The 15,532-nt window shown below is 46.4% G+C and overlaps 1 protein-coding gene and 1 long non-coding RNA gene across 2 annotated transcripts in view; both read left to right on the top strand.

Moving 5' to 3' along the window:
• Positions 1–11,797, top strand: part of LOC132207986 (uncharacterized) — a 36,923-nt gene extending 25,126 nt beyond the window's left edge. The window contains exons 2-3 of the long non-coding RNA XR_009444089.1: positions 9,136–9,205; positions 11,656–11,797. This is a non-coding gene — a long non-coding RNA (uncharacterized LOC132207986). The remainder of the gene's footprint in view (positions 1–9,135; positions 9,206–11,655) is intronic.
• A 70-nt stretch (positions 11,798–11,867) lies between these two features.
• On the top strand, positions 11,868–13,363 carry LOC132207984 (complement C3 alpha chain-like). Its single transcript, XM_059643761.1, has 2 exons — positions 11,868–12,031; positions 13,134–13,363. The coding sequence occupies exons 1-2, from the start codon at positions 12,026–12,028 to the stop codon at positions 13,353–13,355; spliced, it is 228 nt and encodes a 75-aa protein (XP_059499744.1). The 5' UTR covers positions 11,868–12,025; the 3' UTR covers positions 13,356–13,363.
• Positions 13,364–15,532: the final 2,169 nt, after the last annotated feature.

Genomic DNA, 15,532 nt, shown 5'->3' with positions numbered 1-15,532 from the left:
AGTGACTGAACGAAGTGGGAGGCATTGACTGACTGAAATGGGAGGCAGTGACTGAGTGAAATGGGAGGCAGTGACTGAGTGAAATGGGATGCAGTGACTGAGTGAAATGGGATGCAGTGACTGAGTGAAATGGGATGCTGTGACTGAGTGTAATGGGATGCAGTGACTGAGTGTAATGGGATGCAGTGACCGAGTGAAATGGGATGCAGTCACTGAGAGAAATGGGCTGCTGTGACTGATGGAAATTGGATGCTGTGACTGAGGGTAATGTGATGCAGTGATTGAGGGTAATGGGATGCAGTGACTGAGTGAAATGGGATGCAGTGACTGAGTGAAATGGGATGTAGTGACTGAGTGAAATAGGATGTAGTGACTGAGTGAAATGGGAAGCTGTGACTGAGGGTCATGGGAAGCTGTGACTGAGGGTCATGGGAAGCAGTGATTGAGGGTCATAGGATGCAGTGAGTGAGGGTCATGGGATGCAGTGACTGAAGGAAATGCGATGCGGTGACTGAGTGAAATGGGATGCGGTGACTGAGGAAATGGAATGCGGTGTCTGTAGGGAATAGGGTGCGGTGACTGAGGGAAATGGATGCACTGTCTCAGTTGAAGAGGATTCAATGTCTCCTTTAAATAGGATGCTGTGACTGAGTCAAATGGGATGCCGTGACTGAGTGAAATGGGATGCAATGGCTGAGTGAAAAGAGATGCATTGGCTGAGTGAAATGGGATGCAGTGGCTGAGTGAAATGGGATGCAGTGGCTGAGTGAAATGTGATTTCTGTGACTGAGGCTAATGGGATGCAGTGAATGTGGGAAATGGGATGCAGTGACTGAGGAAAATGGGAAGCAGAGGCTGAGTGAAATGTGATTTCTGTGACTGAGGCTAATGGGATGCAGTGAATGTGGGAAATGGGATGCAGTGACTGAGGGAAATGGGAAGCAGTGACTAACTGAAATGAGAGGGAGTGACTGAAATGGGAGGGAGTGACTGACTGAAATGGGAGGGAGTGACTGACTGAAATGGGAGGGAGTGACTGACTGAAATGGGAGTCAGTGACTGAGTGAAGTGGGAGTCAGTGACTGAGTGAAGTGGGAGTCAGTGACTGAGTGGAACGGGATGCAGTGACTGTGTGGAACGGGATGCAGTGACTGAGTGAAACGGGATGCAGTGACTGAGTGAAACGGGATGCAGTGACTGAGGGTAATCTGATGCAGTGACTGAGGGTAATCTGATGCAGTGACTGAGGGTAATGGGATGCAGTGACTGAGTGACGTAGGAGGCAGTGACTGAGTGAAATGGGATGCAGTGACTGAGTGAAATGGGAAGCTGTGACTGATGGAAATTGGATGCTGTGAGTGAGGGTCATGGGATGCGGTGACTGATGGAAATGGGATGCGGTGTCTGAGTGAAATGGGATGCGGTGACTGAGGGGAATGGATGCACTGTGTCAGCTGAATAGGATTCACTGTCTCCGTTAAATAGGATGTAGTGACTGAGTCAAATGGGATGCCGTGGCTGAATGAAATGGGATGCAGTGGCTGAGTGAAATGGGATGCAGTGGCTGAGTGAAATGGGATGCAGTGACAGAGGGAAATGGGATGCCGTGACTGAGTGAAATTGAATGCAGTGACTGAGGGTCATGGGATGCAGTGAGTGAGGGTAATGGCACGCACTGACTGAGTGAACTGGGACGCAGTGACTGAGGGAAATGGGGTGCAGTGACTGAGTGTAATGGGATGCAGTGACTGAGTGACGTAGGAGGCAGTGACTGAGTAAAATGGGATGCAGTGACTGAGTGAAATGGGATGCAGTGACTGATAGAAAGGGGATGCAGTGACTGAGGGTAATGGGATGCAGTGACTGAGGGTAATGGGATGAAGTGACTGAGGGCAATGGGATGCAGTGAGTGAGGGTCATGGGAAGCGGTGACTGAGGGAAATGGTATGCGGTGACTGTGGGGAATAGGGTGCAGTGAATAAGGGAAATGGATGCACTGTCTCAGTTAAATGGGATGCAGTGACTGAGTGAAATGGGATGCTCTGACTGAGTGAAATGGGATGCTCTGACTGAGTGAAATGGAATGTAGTGACTGCGTGAAATGGGATGCCGTGACTGCGTGAAATAGGTTGCAGTCACTGCGTGAAATAGGATGCAGTGACTGAGTGAAATGGGATGCAGTGACTGAGTGAAATGAAATGCAGTGACTGAGGGAAAGGAGATGCAGTGACTGTGTGAAATGCGATGCAGTGACTGTGTGAAATGCGATGCAGTGACTGTGTGAAATGCGATGCAGTGACTGAGTGAAATGCGATGCAGTGACTGATGGAAACGGGATGCCTTGACTGTGTGAAATGTTATGCAGTGACTGTGGGAAAGGAGATGTAGTAACTTGGGGAATGGAGATGCAGTGACTGTTGGAAATGGGATGCAGTGATTGAGTGAAATGGGATTCAGTGACTGATGGAAATTGAGTGCAGTAACTGATGGAAATTGAATGCAGTGACTGCGTGAAATGGGATGCAGTGACTGCGTGAAATGGGATGCAGTGACTGCGGGAAATGGGATGCAGTGACTGAATGAAATGGGATGCAGTGAATGAGTGAAGTGAGATGCAGTGACTCATGGAAATTGAATGCAGTGACAGAGTGAAATGAGCTGCAGTGACTGTGTCAAGTGCGATGCAGTGTGTCATGGAAATGGGATGCAGTGAATGAGTGAAATGAGATGCAGTGACTCATGGAAATTGGATGCAGTGACTGTGTGAAATTGGATGCAGTGACTGTGTGAAATTGGATGCAGTGAGTGAGGGTAATGGGATGCGGTGACAGAGTGAAATGGGATGCAGTGACAGATTGGAATGCGATGCAATCACTAAGTGTAATGCCATGCAGTGACTGAGTGGAATGCGTTGCAGTGTCTGAGTGAAATGCGATGCAGTGTCTGAGTGAAATGCGATGCAGTGACTGTGTGAAATGCGATGCAGTGTCTGAGTGAAATGCGATGCAGTGACTGTGTGAAATGCGATGCAGTGACTGTGAAATGCGATGCAGTGACTGATGGAAATGGGATGCCGTGACTGTGTGAAATGTTATGCAGTGACTGTGGGAAAGGAGGTGCAGTAACTCGGGGAATGGAGATGCAGTGACTGTTGGAAATGGGATGCAGTGACTGAGTGAAATGGGATTCAGTGACTGAGTGAAAAGGGAGGCAGTGACTGATGGAAATGGGATGCAGTGACTGAGTGAAATGGGATGCAGTGACTGATGGAAATTGAATGCAGTAACTGATGGAAATTGAATGCAGTGACTGAGTGAAATGGGATGCAGTGACTGAGTGAAATGGGATGCAGTGACTGAGTGAAATGGGATGCAGTGACTGAGTGAAATGGGATTCACTGACTGAGGGAAATGGGATTCACTGACTGAGGGAAATGGGATGCAGTGACTCTGGAAATGGGATGCAGTACCTGACGGATATTGGATGCAGCGTCCGTGAGAAATGGGATGCAGTGACTGAGTGAAATGGGATGCAGTGACCAAGGGAAATGATGTGCAGTGACTCGGGGAAAGGAGATGCAGAGACTGTTGGAAATGGGATGGAGTGACTGAGGTAAATGTAATGCAGTGACTGAGTGAAATTCGACGCAGTGACTGACTGAAATGGGATGCAGTGACTGAGCGAAATGGGATGCAGTGACCAATGGAGTTGGAGTGCAGTGACCACATCAGATTTGATACTGGGTCATGAGCCCGGCCAGGTGTTAGATTTCGAAGTTGGTGATCACCTTGGTGATAGCGATCAGAATTCTGTTATGTTTACTTTAGTGATGGAAAGGGATAGGTGTACACCACTGGGCAAGAGTTATATCTGGGTGAAAAGCAATTACGATGAGATTTGGCAAGATTTAGAGAGCATAGGATGGGGAAGGAAACTGCAGGGGATGGGCACAGTAGAAATGTGGAGCTTATTCAATGAAAAGCTCCTGTGCTTTCTAGATAAGTATGTACCTGTCAGGCAGGGAGGAAGCTGTAGAGCACGGAAGCCATGGTTTACGAAGGAAGTGGAATCTCTGGTCAAGAGGAAGCAGAAGGCTTCTGTTACTATAAGATGTGAATGCTCAGTTGGGGTGGTTGAAGGTTACAAGGTAGCCAGGAAAGACCGAAAGAGAGATCTCAGAAGAGCCAGGAGGAGACATGAGAAGTTGTTGGCGGACAGGATCAGGGTAAACCGTAAACTTTTCTGTCGGTATTTAAGGAATACAAGAATGACAAAAGTAAGATTAGGCCCAATTAAGGATAGTAGTGGTAAGTTGTGTGTGGAGTCAGATGAGATAGGGGAAGCGCTAAATGAATATTTTTCAACAGTATTCACTCTAGAAAACGACAATGTTGTCGAGGAGAATGCAGAGATACAGGCTACTGGACTAGGTGGGATTGAGGTTCACAAGGAAGAGGTATTTGAAATCCTACAGAGGGTGAAGATAGCTATGACCCCTGGGCCGGATGGGATTTATCCTCGGATCCTCGGGGAATCCGGGGAGGAGATTGCCGAGCCTTTGGCATTGATCTTTAACTCATCATTGTCTGCAGGAATAGTGCCAGATGACTGGAGGATAGCAATTGTGGTTCTCCTGTTCAAGAAGGGGAGTAGAGACAACCCTGGTAATTATCGGCCAGTGAGCCTTACCTCAGTTGTTGGTAAAGTGTTGGAAAAGGTTCTAAGGGATAGGATTTACAATCATCTAGAAAAGAATAAATTGATTAGGGATAGTCAGCACAGTTTTGTGAAGGGTAGGTCGTGCCTCACAAACCTTATTGAGTTCTTTGAGAAGGTGATCAAACAGGTAGATGAGAGTAAACTGGTTGATGTGGAGTATATGGATTTCAGCAAGGCATTCGATAAGGTTCCCCATAACAGACTATTGTACAAAATGCAGAGGAATGGAATTGTGGGAGATACAGCAGCTTGGATCAGAAATTGGCCTGCTGAAAGAAGACAGAGGGTGGTAGTTGATGGGAAACGTTCATCCTGGAGACCAGTTACTGGTGTTGTACCGCAAGGGTCGGTGTTGGGTCCACTGCTGTTTGTCATTTTTATAAATGACCTGGATGAGGGCGTAGAAGGATGAGTTAGTAAATTTGCAGACGACACTAAGATAGGTGGAGTTGTGGATAGTGACAAAGGATTGGTTGCAGAGAGACATAGATAAGCTGCAGAGCTGGGCTGAGAGGTGGCAAATGGAGTTTAATGCAGACAAGTGTGAGGTGATGCACTTCGGCAGGAGTAACCAGAAGGCAAAGTACAGGGCTAATGGTAAGATTCTTAGTAGTATAGATGAGCAGAGAGATCTCGGTGTCCATGAACACAGATCCTTGAAAGTTGCCACCCAGGTTGACAGGGCTGTTAAGAAGGCCTACAGTGTTTTAGCTTTGATTAATAGAGGGATCGAGTTCTGGAACCGAGAGGTTATGGTGAAGCTGTACAAAACTCTGGTGCGGCCGCACTTGGAGTATTGTATACAGTTCTGGTCACCGCATTATAAGAAGGATGTGGAAGCTTTGGAAAGGGTGCAGAGGAGATTTACGAGGATGTTGCCTGGTATGGAGGGAAGGTCTTACGAGGAAAGGCTGAGGGACTTGAGGGTGTTTTCATTAGAGAGAAGAAGGTTGAGAGGTGACTTAATTGAAACATATAAAATAATCAGAGGGTGAGATAGGGTGGATAGGAAGAGCCTTTTTCTTAGGGTGGTGACAGTGAGCATGAGGGGTCATGGCTTTAAATTGAGGGGTGAAAGATACAGGACAGATGTCAGAGGTAGTTTCTTTACTCAGAGAGTAGTAAGGGATTGGAACGCTTTGCCTGCAATGGTAGTAGATTCACCAACTTTCGGTACATTTAAGTGGTCATTGGACAAGCATATGGACGTACATGGAACAGTGCAGGTTAGATGGGCTTGAGTTCGGCATGACAGGTCGGCACAAGATCGAGGGCCGAAGGGCCTGTACTGTGCTGTAATGTTCTATGTTCTATGTTCTATGGCTAGCTCTCCCTGTGCTCCGTGTGATTTAACTTCCCTACTGGACCTCTGTGAGGAACCTTCTTGAACGCCTTACTGAAGCCCATATACGTCCATGTTTCTGCCTTCATCAATGCTCTTCATTACTACTTTAAAAAACTCATTCAAATTACATGAGTTATGATTTCCTGTGCACGTGTCCTTGGATTCCATGGACTGTTTCCTGTTCTAACAGTCTTCAAATGGGGGATCTTGTCAAAAGCTTTGCTGAAGCCCAAGTAGACTGTATCAAATGCATTGCCCTCATCCACACACCTAGTTAGCTCTTCAGTCATAGATTCATAGAGTCATACAGCACAGAATCAGGACCTTCAGCCCCAATCATCTGTACTGACCAGGTGTCCCAAACTTAACCGGTCTCATTTGCCTGCGTTTGGTATCCATCTAAACCTTTCCTCATTGTGTACCTGTCCAAATGTCTTTTAAATACAGTAATATTATCTGCCTCTACCACGTCTGTTGGCAGCTCATTGCATTCACGCACCACCCTCTGTGTGGGACAAGTTGCCTCTCGGGTCACTTTTAAATCTTTCCCCTTTCACATTTGAACCTCCTCCCTTCTAGCTTTGGACTCCCCGACCTTGGTTATTCCCCTTATCAATGCCCATCATGATTTTTTACACCTCTGGAAAGTCACCCCTTCGTCTCCGATACACCAGGGAAAAAGTCCGAGCCTATCCACCACTCCTCGTAAACCCTCCAGTCCCGGCAATGACCTTTTGTAATTATTTTTGCACTCTGTATAGTTTAACAGCATTCTTCCTACGGCAGGGTAACCAGAATTCACTGAAGTATTATGACATAGAACATTACAGCGCAGTACAGGCCCTTCAGCCCTCGATGTTGCGCCGACCTGTGAATCCAACCTGAAGCCCATCTAACCGACACTATTCCATTACCATCCATATATTTAGCAATGTTCATTTAAATGCCCTTAAACTTGGCAATCTACTCCTGTTGCAGGCAGGGCATTCCGCACCCATACTACTCTCTGAATAAAGAAACTCCCTCTGACATGTGTCCCATATCTATCTCACCTCAATTTAAACCTTTCTCCACTCGTGCTCGCCATCACCATCGAGGAAAAAGGCTGTCGCTGTCCACCCTATCTAATCCTCTGATTATCTTGTATGTCTCCATTCAATTGCCTCTTCACCTTCTTTTGACAAAAACAGCCTCAAGTCTCGAAGCTTTTCCTCATAAGACCTTCCTTCCACACCAGACAAGATCCTAAGAAACCCCCTCCAAATCCTTCGATAATGTGGCGATCAGAACTGTACGCAATACTCCAAGCGCGGCTGCACCAGTGTTTTGTACAGCTGCAACATGACCTCATGGCTCCGAAACTCAATCTCTGTACCAATAAAACCTAACACGTCGTACGCCTTTTGAACAAGCCTATCAATCTGCGTGGCAATTTTCAGGGATCTACACACATGGACACCGAGATCTCTCTGCTCATCCACACCACCAAGATTCTGGGCAGCACGGTGGCTCAGTGGTTCGCATTGCAGCCTCGGGCAATCGTCTGTGCGAAGTTTGCACGTTCTCCCCGTGTCTGCTTGCATTTCCTCCGGGTCCTCCGGTAAAGGCGGATAAGGGAGAGGAGGGGAATATGTGTCTGGTGGCGGCATCCTGCTGGTGGTGGTGGAAATGGTGCCTGATGTTTGTATGGATGTGGGCATGTGGGTTGATAGGTAAGGTCAAGTGGAAGCTTATTGTTGTCTTGGGAGGGAAGAGAAAAGGTGAGGGCAAAAGTGCGGGAGCTGGGTTGGACACAGTTGAGGGCCTTGTTGACCGCGGAGCCGGGGAATCCTCAGTTGAGGAAGAAGGTGGACATTTTGGAGGCTCCCTTGTTGATGTTGGCCTCATGAGAACATATTCGATGGAGATGGAGGAAGTGAGAGAAGAGGTTGGAGTCTTTACAGAAAGTGGGGTGTGAGGATATATAGACCAGGTAGCTGTGAGAGTCAGAGAGTTTGTAATGGATATTAGTGCGAAGCCTACCCCCAGGAATGGAAGCAGAAATGTTGAGGAAGGGAAGGGTGGAGTCAGAGATAGAGCAGGTGAAAGTGAGGGCAGGATGGAAATTGGAGGCGTAGTTGATGAAGTTTTCCAATTTCAGACAAGAGAGAGAAGCAGTCGGATGATATCATTGATGTATCGGAGAAAGTGTTGTGGGTGGGAATGTTCCACGTACCCCGTGAAGAGACAGGTATAACTCGGGCCCATGCAGGTGCCCGGAGCTGCTCCTCTTACCCGAAGAAAATGAGAGGAGTTAAAAAAGAAGTTGTTGAGGGTGAGGATGAGGTTGACCAAGTGGAGGAGGGTGGTGGTGGGAGGGGAATGTTCAGCTCTTTGCTCCAGGAAGAAGAGGACAGCCCGAAGAACCTCCCGGTGGGGAATGGATGTGTAAAGGAATTACACGTTCATGGTAAAGAGAACGCAGCTGGAACCGGCAAACTGATGTTTTTAAACCTGCATAAGATGTCAGAGTATTTCTGGATGTACGTGGGCAGGGCTTGGACCAGGGGACAGAAGATTGAGTCAAGGTCGGAAGAGATGAGTTCTGTGGGGCAGGAACAGGCTGAAACAATGGATCTGCCAGGACACTCTCATTTGTGGATTTTTAGGGGGCGTAGGAGCAACCTGTGGGGAGCTGTGGCCTTTCAGCTTGGAAACAGAGGGGGAAGATCACCGGATAGACCAAGATCAGTTACTGTAGTAGATACAATGGCCCGGTGCGGTCATGGTCCAGGAGAAGTTGGAGGAAGTATCTGAGAGCTGGCGCTCAGCCTCTGCAAGGTAGACTTCAGCTCACCAGACCACAGCAGCAGCACCTTATCGGCAGGCTTAATAACAAAGTCAGGGTGAGATATGAGTGCGTGGAGGGCAGTCAGTTGGGCAGGACGTAGGTTGGGTTTGGTGCGGGGAACAGAGAAATTGAGGTGATATCACATCGACAGTTCTCAATGAACAGATTGAGTGCACCTGCATCCCCACCTTAACAATTCTGCACTGAGGGGTGCCATTAACTGTATATTTTTCCATTATAGTTGATTTCCCAAAGTGGAGCATCTCACATTTAATGGATTAAAATCCACTTGCCGTTTCTGCAACTGATCTGTATCCTTTTATGACGTCTACACTCATCACGATTCTACCAATCATTCTATTGTCTGCAAACTTGCTAACCCATCCATCTATATTTTCACCTCAGTCATTTTGTATAGACCACAAACGGCAGAGGTCCCAGCACAGATCCCTGCGGAACACCAATCCTCCTGGATCTACAGCCTGAAAAGCACCTTTCCACCACTTGCCTCTGTCTTCTCTGGGCAAGCCAGTTGTGAATCCAAGCATCCAAGCCACCATGGACTCGGTGCATCTTAATTTTCTGGATGATCCGACCATGAGGCACCTTGTTGAAAGTATTGCTGAAATCCATGAAAACAATATCCACTGCTCTACCTTCATTGATCACATTCGTCACCTCCTCAAAAAATTCAGTCAAGTTAGTAAGACGTGACCTGCCCTGCACAAAGCCATGCTGACTGTCCCTAATTAGGCCATGCTGTTCCAAATACAGATAAATACAATCCCTAAGAATTCTCTCCAATAGCTTCCCAATGAACGATGAGAAACTCGCTAGTCGAGTTTCCTGGATTGACCCTATTTCCCTTCTTGAACAGAAGAAGAACATTTAGCAACTTGCTAATCCTCCAGTACCCCTCCAGTGGCTACCAAGGATACCAAGATCTTGCTGAATGCCCCGACAATCTCCTCTCTCACCTCGCTCAGAAACCTTGAGTAGATACCACTGGGTCCTGAGGACTTATCCACCTTAATGCTCTTTCTTGATTTCAAAATGCTGTTATCATTTTCGCATGCTCCACACAAATCCCACTATCCTCCATACCCTTCGCCTGAGTGAATAGTGATGCACAGTACTCATTTAGGATCTTGCCCACATCCTCTGCTTCCAAACACAAGTTCCCTCCTTTATCCTGAATGGTCGTACCTTCTTGCTATTTATCCCCTTGTTTTAGATGTATGCACAGAATGCCTTGGGATTTCCTTCAACCCTCCTTGCCAAGGTCATTTCATAGCCTTTCTTTTTCTGCTTTCTTTATGTCGGCCCTGTTCGATTTTAGCTTCGTAAACCTGACATATTTTTGTTTTTCCCTTTTGACGAACTTCACAACCTCCCCAATTATCCAAGGGTCTTTTACCTTGCCATCCTTGTCCTTCCTCCTTCCTGATCCTAAACTCATAAGCAGGCCTTTAAACAATTCCCATATGGCAAATGTGACAGCTCCTCCCAATTAACACACCCCAGCTCCTACCTAAAATTGATATAATTTACTCTTCCCCCAAGGTCCTGACTTATCCTTCTTCATAGCAATCTTAAAATTGAAGGAGTTGTGATCACTATTTCCAAAATGCTTTCCCACCCTTCTCACCAGTTACCTGACCAGGACAAAGTCCAGTATGGCCCATCTTCTATCCACACACTGTGTCAAGAAACTCTCTTGGATAGTCTTAACAAATTCAGCCTCATTTAAACTCTTGTTGTAAGGGAGTCCCAGTCAATACCGGGGAGGTTAAATTCACTGACTGTGACAACTCTGAGTTATTGCATCGTTTCAAAAGCTGCCTACATATTTGTTCCTCAGTGTGTCAGTGGCAACAGGGGAGCAGGCTATTAGTTTAATCTGATCAGAGTGATTGTGTCTATCTTATTTTTCAATGCTACCTCTGTTGCCTCAGTGGGCAAGCCCTCCAGAATGTCCTTTCGAGGTGCAGATGTAACATTTCCCACAGGTTAGGAGTGCACCTCCTCCTTTTATCTTCCCCTCTATCTTGTCTGAAGCAATGAAACCCTGGAACATTGAGCAGCCAGTCCTGTCTCTGTCTCAACCAAGCCTCTGTAATGGCCTCAACATCAGAGTCCCATGTACTGATCCAGGCTCTAAGCTCATCTGCCTTACCTGTAATACTCCTGGCAGTGAAATAAACATATTTCAGCTTGTTCGTGCCATCATGTTCATGTACCATGACTGCCATTCTTTTCTGATTTATTGGTCCCAGCATGTACCTGCCATCAATTCATCTACTTGCTGACCTGCTGCTCTGGTTCCCAGCTGCCTGCCAGTCTTTAAATCCTCCCAAGTAGCACTAGCAAACCTCCCTGTGAGGGTATTTGTTCCCGTTCAGTTTAGGTGCAACCCATCCCTCTTAGACAGGTCACCCCTTGCCCAAGAAGCGGTCGCAATTATCCATGAACCTGAAAGCCTGCCCCCAGTACCAGCTCCTTAACCAATGCATTCATCTCTCACCTATCTTTCTCTGACTTAACTCACTAACATGTGGCACTCGTGGCAACCCATAAATTATTACCCTCTAGGTCCTGCCTTTCAGCCTCTTTGCTAACTCCTTGTACACAGTCCGGAGGATCACATCCCTCTTTCTACCTACGTCATTGGTACCAATGTGCAGAATGGCCTCTGGCTGCTCACCCTCCCCGTTAAGAATTTGTTGCAACCACTCAGAGATTTCCTTGACCTTGGCACCAGGGAGGCAACACACAGCCCTGGTATCTCAAATGTGGCTACAGAAACTATGCCCCCAACGAATGAGTCTCCAACCACGATCACTCACTTGGATTTACCTGACCCTGTCCCACAGCAGGGCGGTTTGTACAACGGACCTGGCTACTGCTGATTATATAACCGTTCCAGTATGGTTTTAGATCAGTGTTAACCTTGATGAAGTGGATAGCCAAGCACCTCAGTGGTCTACAGTACAGGAGAAATAAATTCTGAAGCTCACGGATTCTGTGACAGTCAAAGACAAGCACTGAATTGTTCTAACCTCATTTCCAACACCTGGCCCATAGCCTTGCATGGCTTGGATAACACTTGCACATTTAAAAAAAATGTAAGGATGATGGTAAGGACATGGAATTTTGTGATATGGTCATATTCTCTCTTGTTGGAGCTGATTGCTGCTTAGCACTTGTATGGTGCAAATGTTACTTATCCTTTGTCAGGCCAAGCCTGATAATTGTCCAAGTCTCACTGTATTTTCTCATCGTTGACTTCACTGTTGGAAAAGTCATGAATTCTGCTGGACACCTGGACAATATTCAATGAACATTCATGTCTCCACTTTGGTTCAAGTGAAGACATGACTTCAACCAGTGCAGGTATCCAGTGAATGCCACTGACTCAACTTCCTATAACTCTGCTGAACACCACATTCAATCAGAAGTTGCCTTGGTGGAAATGACAGATTGCAGTTTCCTTCCTTTTCAAGCTCAGGATCTCTGATCATATTTGTGGTAAATCCTGAATGAGGTTGCGAGAAGTGTGGCATGACGAAAAGTGAACTGAGCCTCAGTGTGCAACTATTTGACAGCACTGTCATCCAGATGTTGCATTACTTTGCTGATGATTGAGAATACATTGAGGTCAGAATTGGTCAGGACAATTTGTCTGCCGATTGCGTGATAGGTCATCTTTCTCTGAAATGTGAGTGTTGCAAGTGTTTAAAAATGTACTGGAAAACATTTACTGTTGGTGTGGTGACGTTGGGGCACATTGTTCCAATACAGTTTGTGGGATGCTGCCAGGTGCCATGGCATTTACAGTATCCAGAACATTCAGTCTTGTCATTGCGTGAAATAATTTGAATTGCGTGTAAGTTGAGATCTGTGATGCCTCCTCAGGATGAGCGCAAGAAGATCATCCAGACTGATGCTATGAATCGTTTCATCTGCTCCTTCACCTTTTGCTCATAACATCTTGTAGTAACTCCATGTAGCCTGATGAGAAACTAAAGCTCATCTTGATTCATTTGCATTCGAAGGTGCCTATTTTTCCCAAACAAAAGGACCCATCACTGAGCGGGAAGTATGGAGAATGTTATAGACATCAGTGGTGAGATAATGCTGGATCTTGACCAGCAAAACCATTGTTGTGTTGTTGAAATGCAAACAAAAATCTATATGATGTCAACTTTATTCTCAGCTAATCCTTTTCTCAAATGACAGATTGTGATGTTGGTAACTGGAAAGCCTCCATTGTTGGAGGACGAGAAGCCGTATCTAATTGAAGCAGCACGGGCTTTTGCGATGACTGTGGAAACCACTGCTTATGCCTTGCTTCAAGCATTGTCAAGGAATGATTTTGACTATGCAACACCGATTGTGAGGTGGCTAACGATGCAACAGAACTATGGTGGTGGATTTCACTCGACGCAGGTAAATGCTTGAGATCACAACAACAGGCATTCAGATATTTCCATTGATCATGTTACTAACTGGTGGTTGTTGCTGTTTGCAATCAAACTGGACACTGCATTTTCATCTGCAGGTTTGGTGCATTGGCACAAATTCCAGTTCTTGAATGGTGTTAATCCTTGGTTAAATTCTTACATGCACTTTGCCTGTGCATCAGTTTTCCTTCAGGCATTGTCCTTGAAAACTATCTCTTTCTGCAAACCTTCACTTACTTGTCATAGGATCATTGAGGGACAGCATAATAGAGTGCCGTGGCAATGGAACAGACCCTTCAGCAAATTGTATGTGCCCTCACAAGATGCAAGTCCCTTACTATTCTAATCACATTTCCCAGCACTCGACCCAGAGCCTTGTATGCCTTGGTATCGCAAATGACCAATCAAAAACTTGTTAAGTGTTATCATGGTTTCTGCCTCTACCACCCACACAGTCGGTGCGTTCCACATTCTCACCACAGTTTGGGTGCAAAAACAAGTCAGTTTCCTCGAGAGATAGTAGGAACTTGCCAATTCTGGAGAATCTGAGAGAACAAGGAGTAGAACTGGATGAACACAGCGGGCCGAGCAGCATCAGAGAAGCAAGAAAGCTGACGTTTCGGGTCGACACCCTTCTTCAAATATGGTTGGGGGAGAAGGGGATTCTGAAAAAAATAGGGAGAAGTGGGGAGGCAGATAGAAGATTGGTAAAGGAGAAGTTAGGTGAACTGTCCTGTGCTGTCCACTCACTGTCCCCTGCTCCAGAATCATAGAATAAGAGAATACTTCAGAATTAGACCATCAGGCCATGAGACATAGGAGTGGAGGTAAGGCCATTCGGCCCATCAAGTCCACTCCGCCATTTAAATCATGGCTGATGGGCATTTCAACACCACTTCCCTGCACTCTCCGCGTAGCCCTTGATTCCTTTTGAGATCAAGAATTTGTCGATCTCTGCCTTGAAGGCGTCCAACATCCCGGCCTCCACTGCACTCTGCGGCAATGAATTCCACAAGCCCACCACTTTCTGCCTGAAGAAATGTCGTCTGATTTCAGTTTTAAATTGACCCCCTCGAATTTTAAGTCTGTGCCCACGGGTCCTCGTCTCCCCTCCTAACGGAAACAACCTCCTAGCGTCCACCTCTTCTAAACCATACATTATCTTGGAAGTTTTTATTAGTTCTCCCCTCAACCTTCAAAACTGTAGTGAGTACAATCCCAGGATCCTTAGCCATTCATCATAGGTTAAGCCTACCATTCCAGGGATCATCCGTGTGAATTGGACAAGCACTTCATTCCATTGTGTCTGTAACCACTGAAGCCACACTAAGTTCACATTCGGCTCATGTTTTAGCAATAGGCCCGTTGCCTTGAATGTTATTTCATTTTAAGTGCTGTACCAACCCTTTTTCTTTAATGTGAAAAGATTATCCACCACCTCAACTAAAGTCCCAGACAATGAATTCCAAACACCCAGCACCTTCTGGGTGTCTTTTCTTTCCTGAAATTCCTTCCCCCTGGCCCCCCGACCTCCCACCCCATGAATGGTCATTCTGCTTCCCTCGCCTAGACCTATCAGAATGCAGACCATTTTTTCAGGACCTTCTTCAACCTTCTCTCTTCGGAAGAAAACAAGCCAACCTTATCCAGATAAAACAGTGATGCTGCCTGGCCTGCAGTGTTCCTCCAGCTCCACGCTGTGTTATCTCAGACTCCAGCATTGACAGTTCTTGTGATCTCAAACTTATCCAGACTCTCCATCGAGTTAAAATGCTTCACCCCCTCAGAACATCCTGATGAATGTCCTCCACACATGCTCAAATGCAATCACCTCTTTTCGATAATGAAGAGACCATTAGAACATAGAACATTACAGCGCAGTACAGGCCGTTCGGCCCTCGATGTTGTGCCGACCCGTCATACCGATCTGAAGCCCATCTGACCTACACTATTCCATGTACGTCCATATGCTTATCCAATGACGACTTAAATGTACCGAAAGTTGGCGAATCTACTACCGTTGCAGGCAAAGCGTTCCATTCCCTGACTACTCTCTGAGTAAAGAAACCACCTCTGACATCTGTCCTATGTCTTTCACCCCTCAATTTAAAGCTATTCTTTCACCCTTCAATTTAAAGCGAGAGCAGAACTGCACTCAGTCCTTCAGCTGGGGCC

This window comes from Stegostoma tigrinum, unplaced genomic scaffold, assembly GCF_030684315.1.
Source record: "Stegostoma tigrinum isolate sSteTig4 unplaced genomic scaffold, sSteTig4.hap1 scaffold_237, whole genome shotgun sequence".
NCBI classification, from domain to species: Eukaryota; Metazoa; Chordata; class Chondrichthyes; order Orectolobiformes; family Stegostomatidae; genus Stegostoma; species Stegostoma tigrinum.
This window is presented reverse-complemented; position numbering and strand designations above follow the sequence as displayed.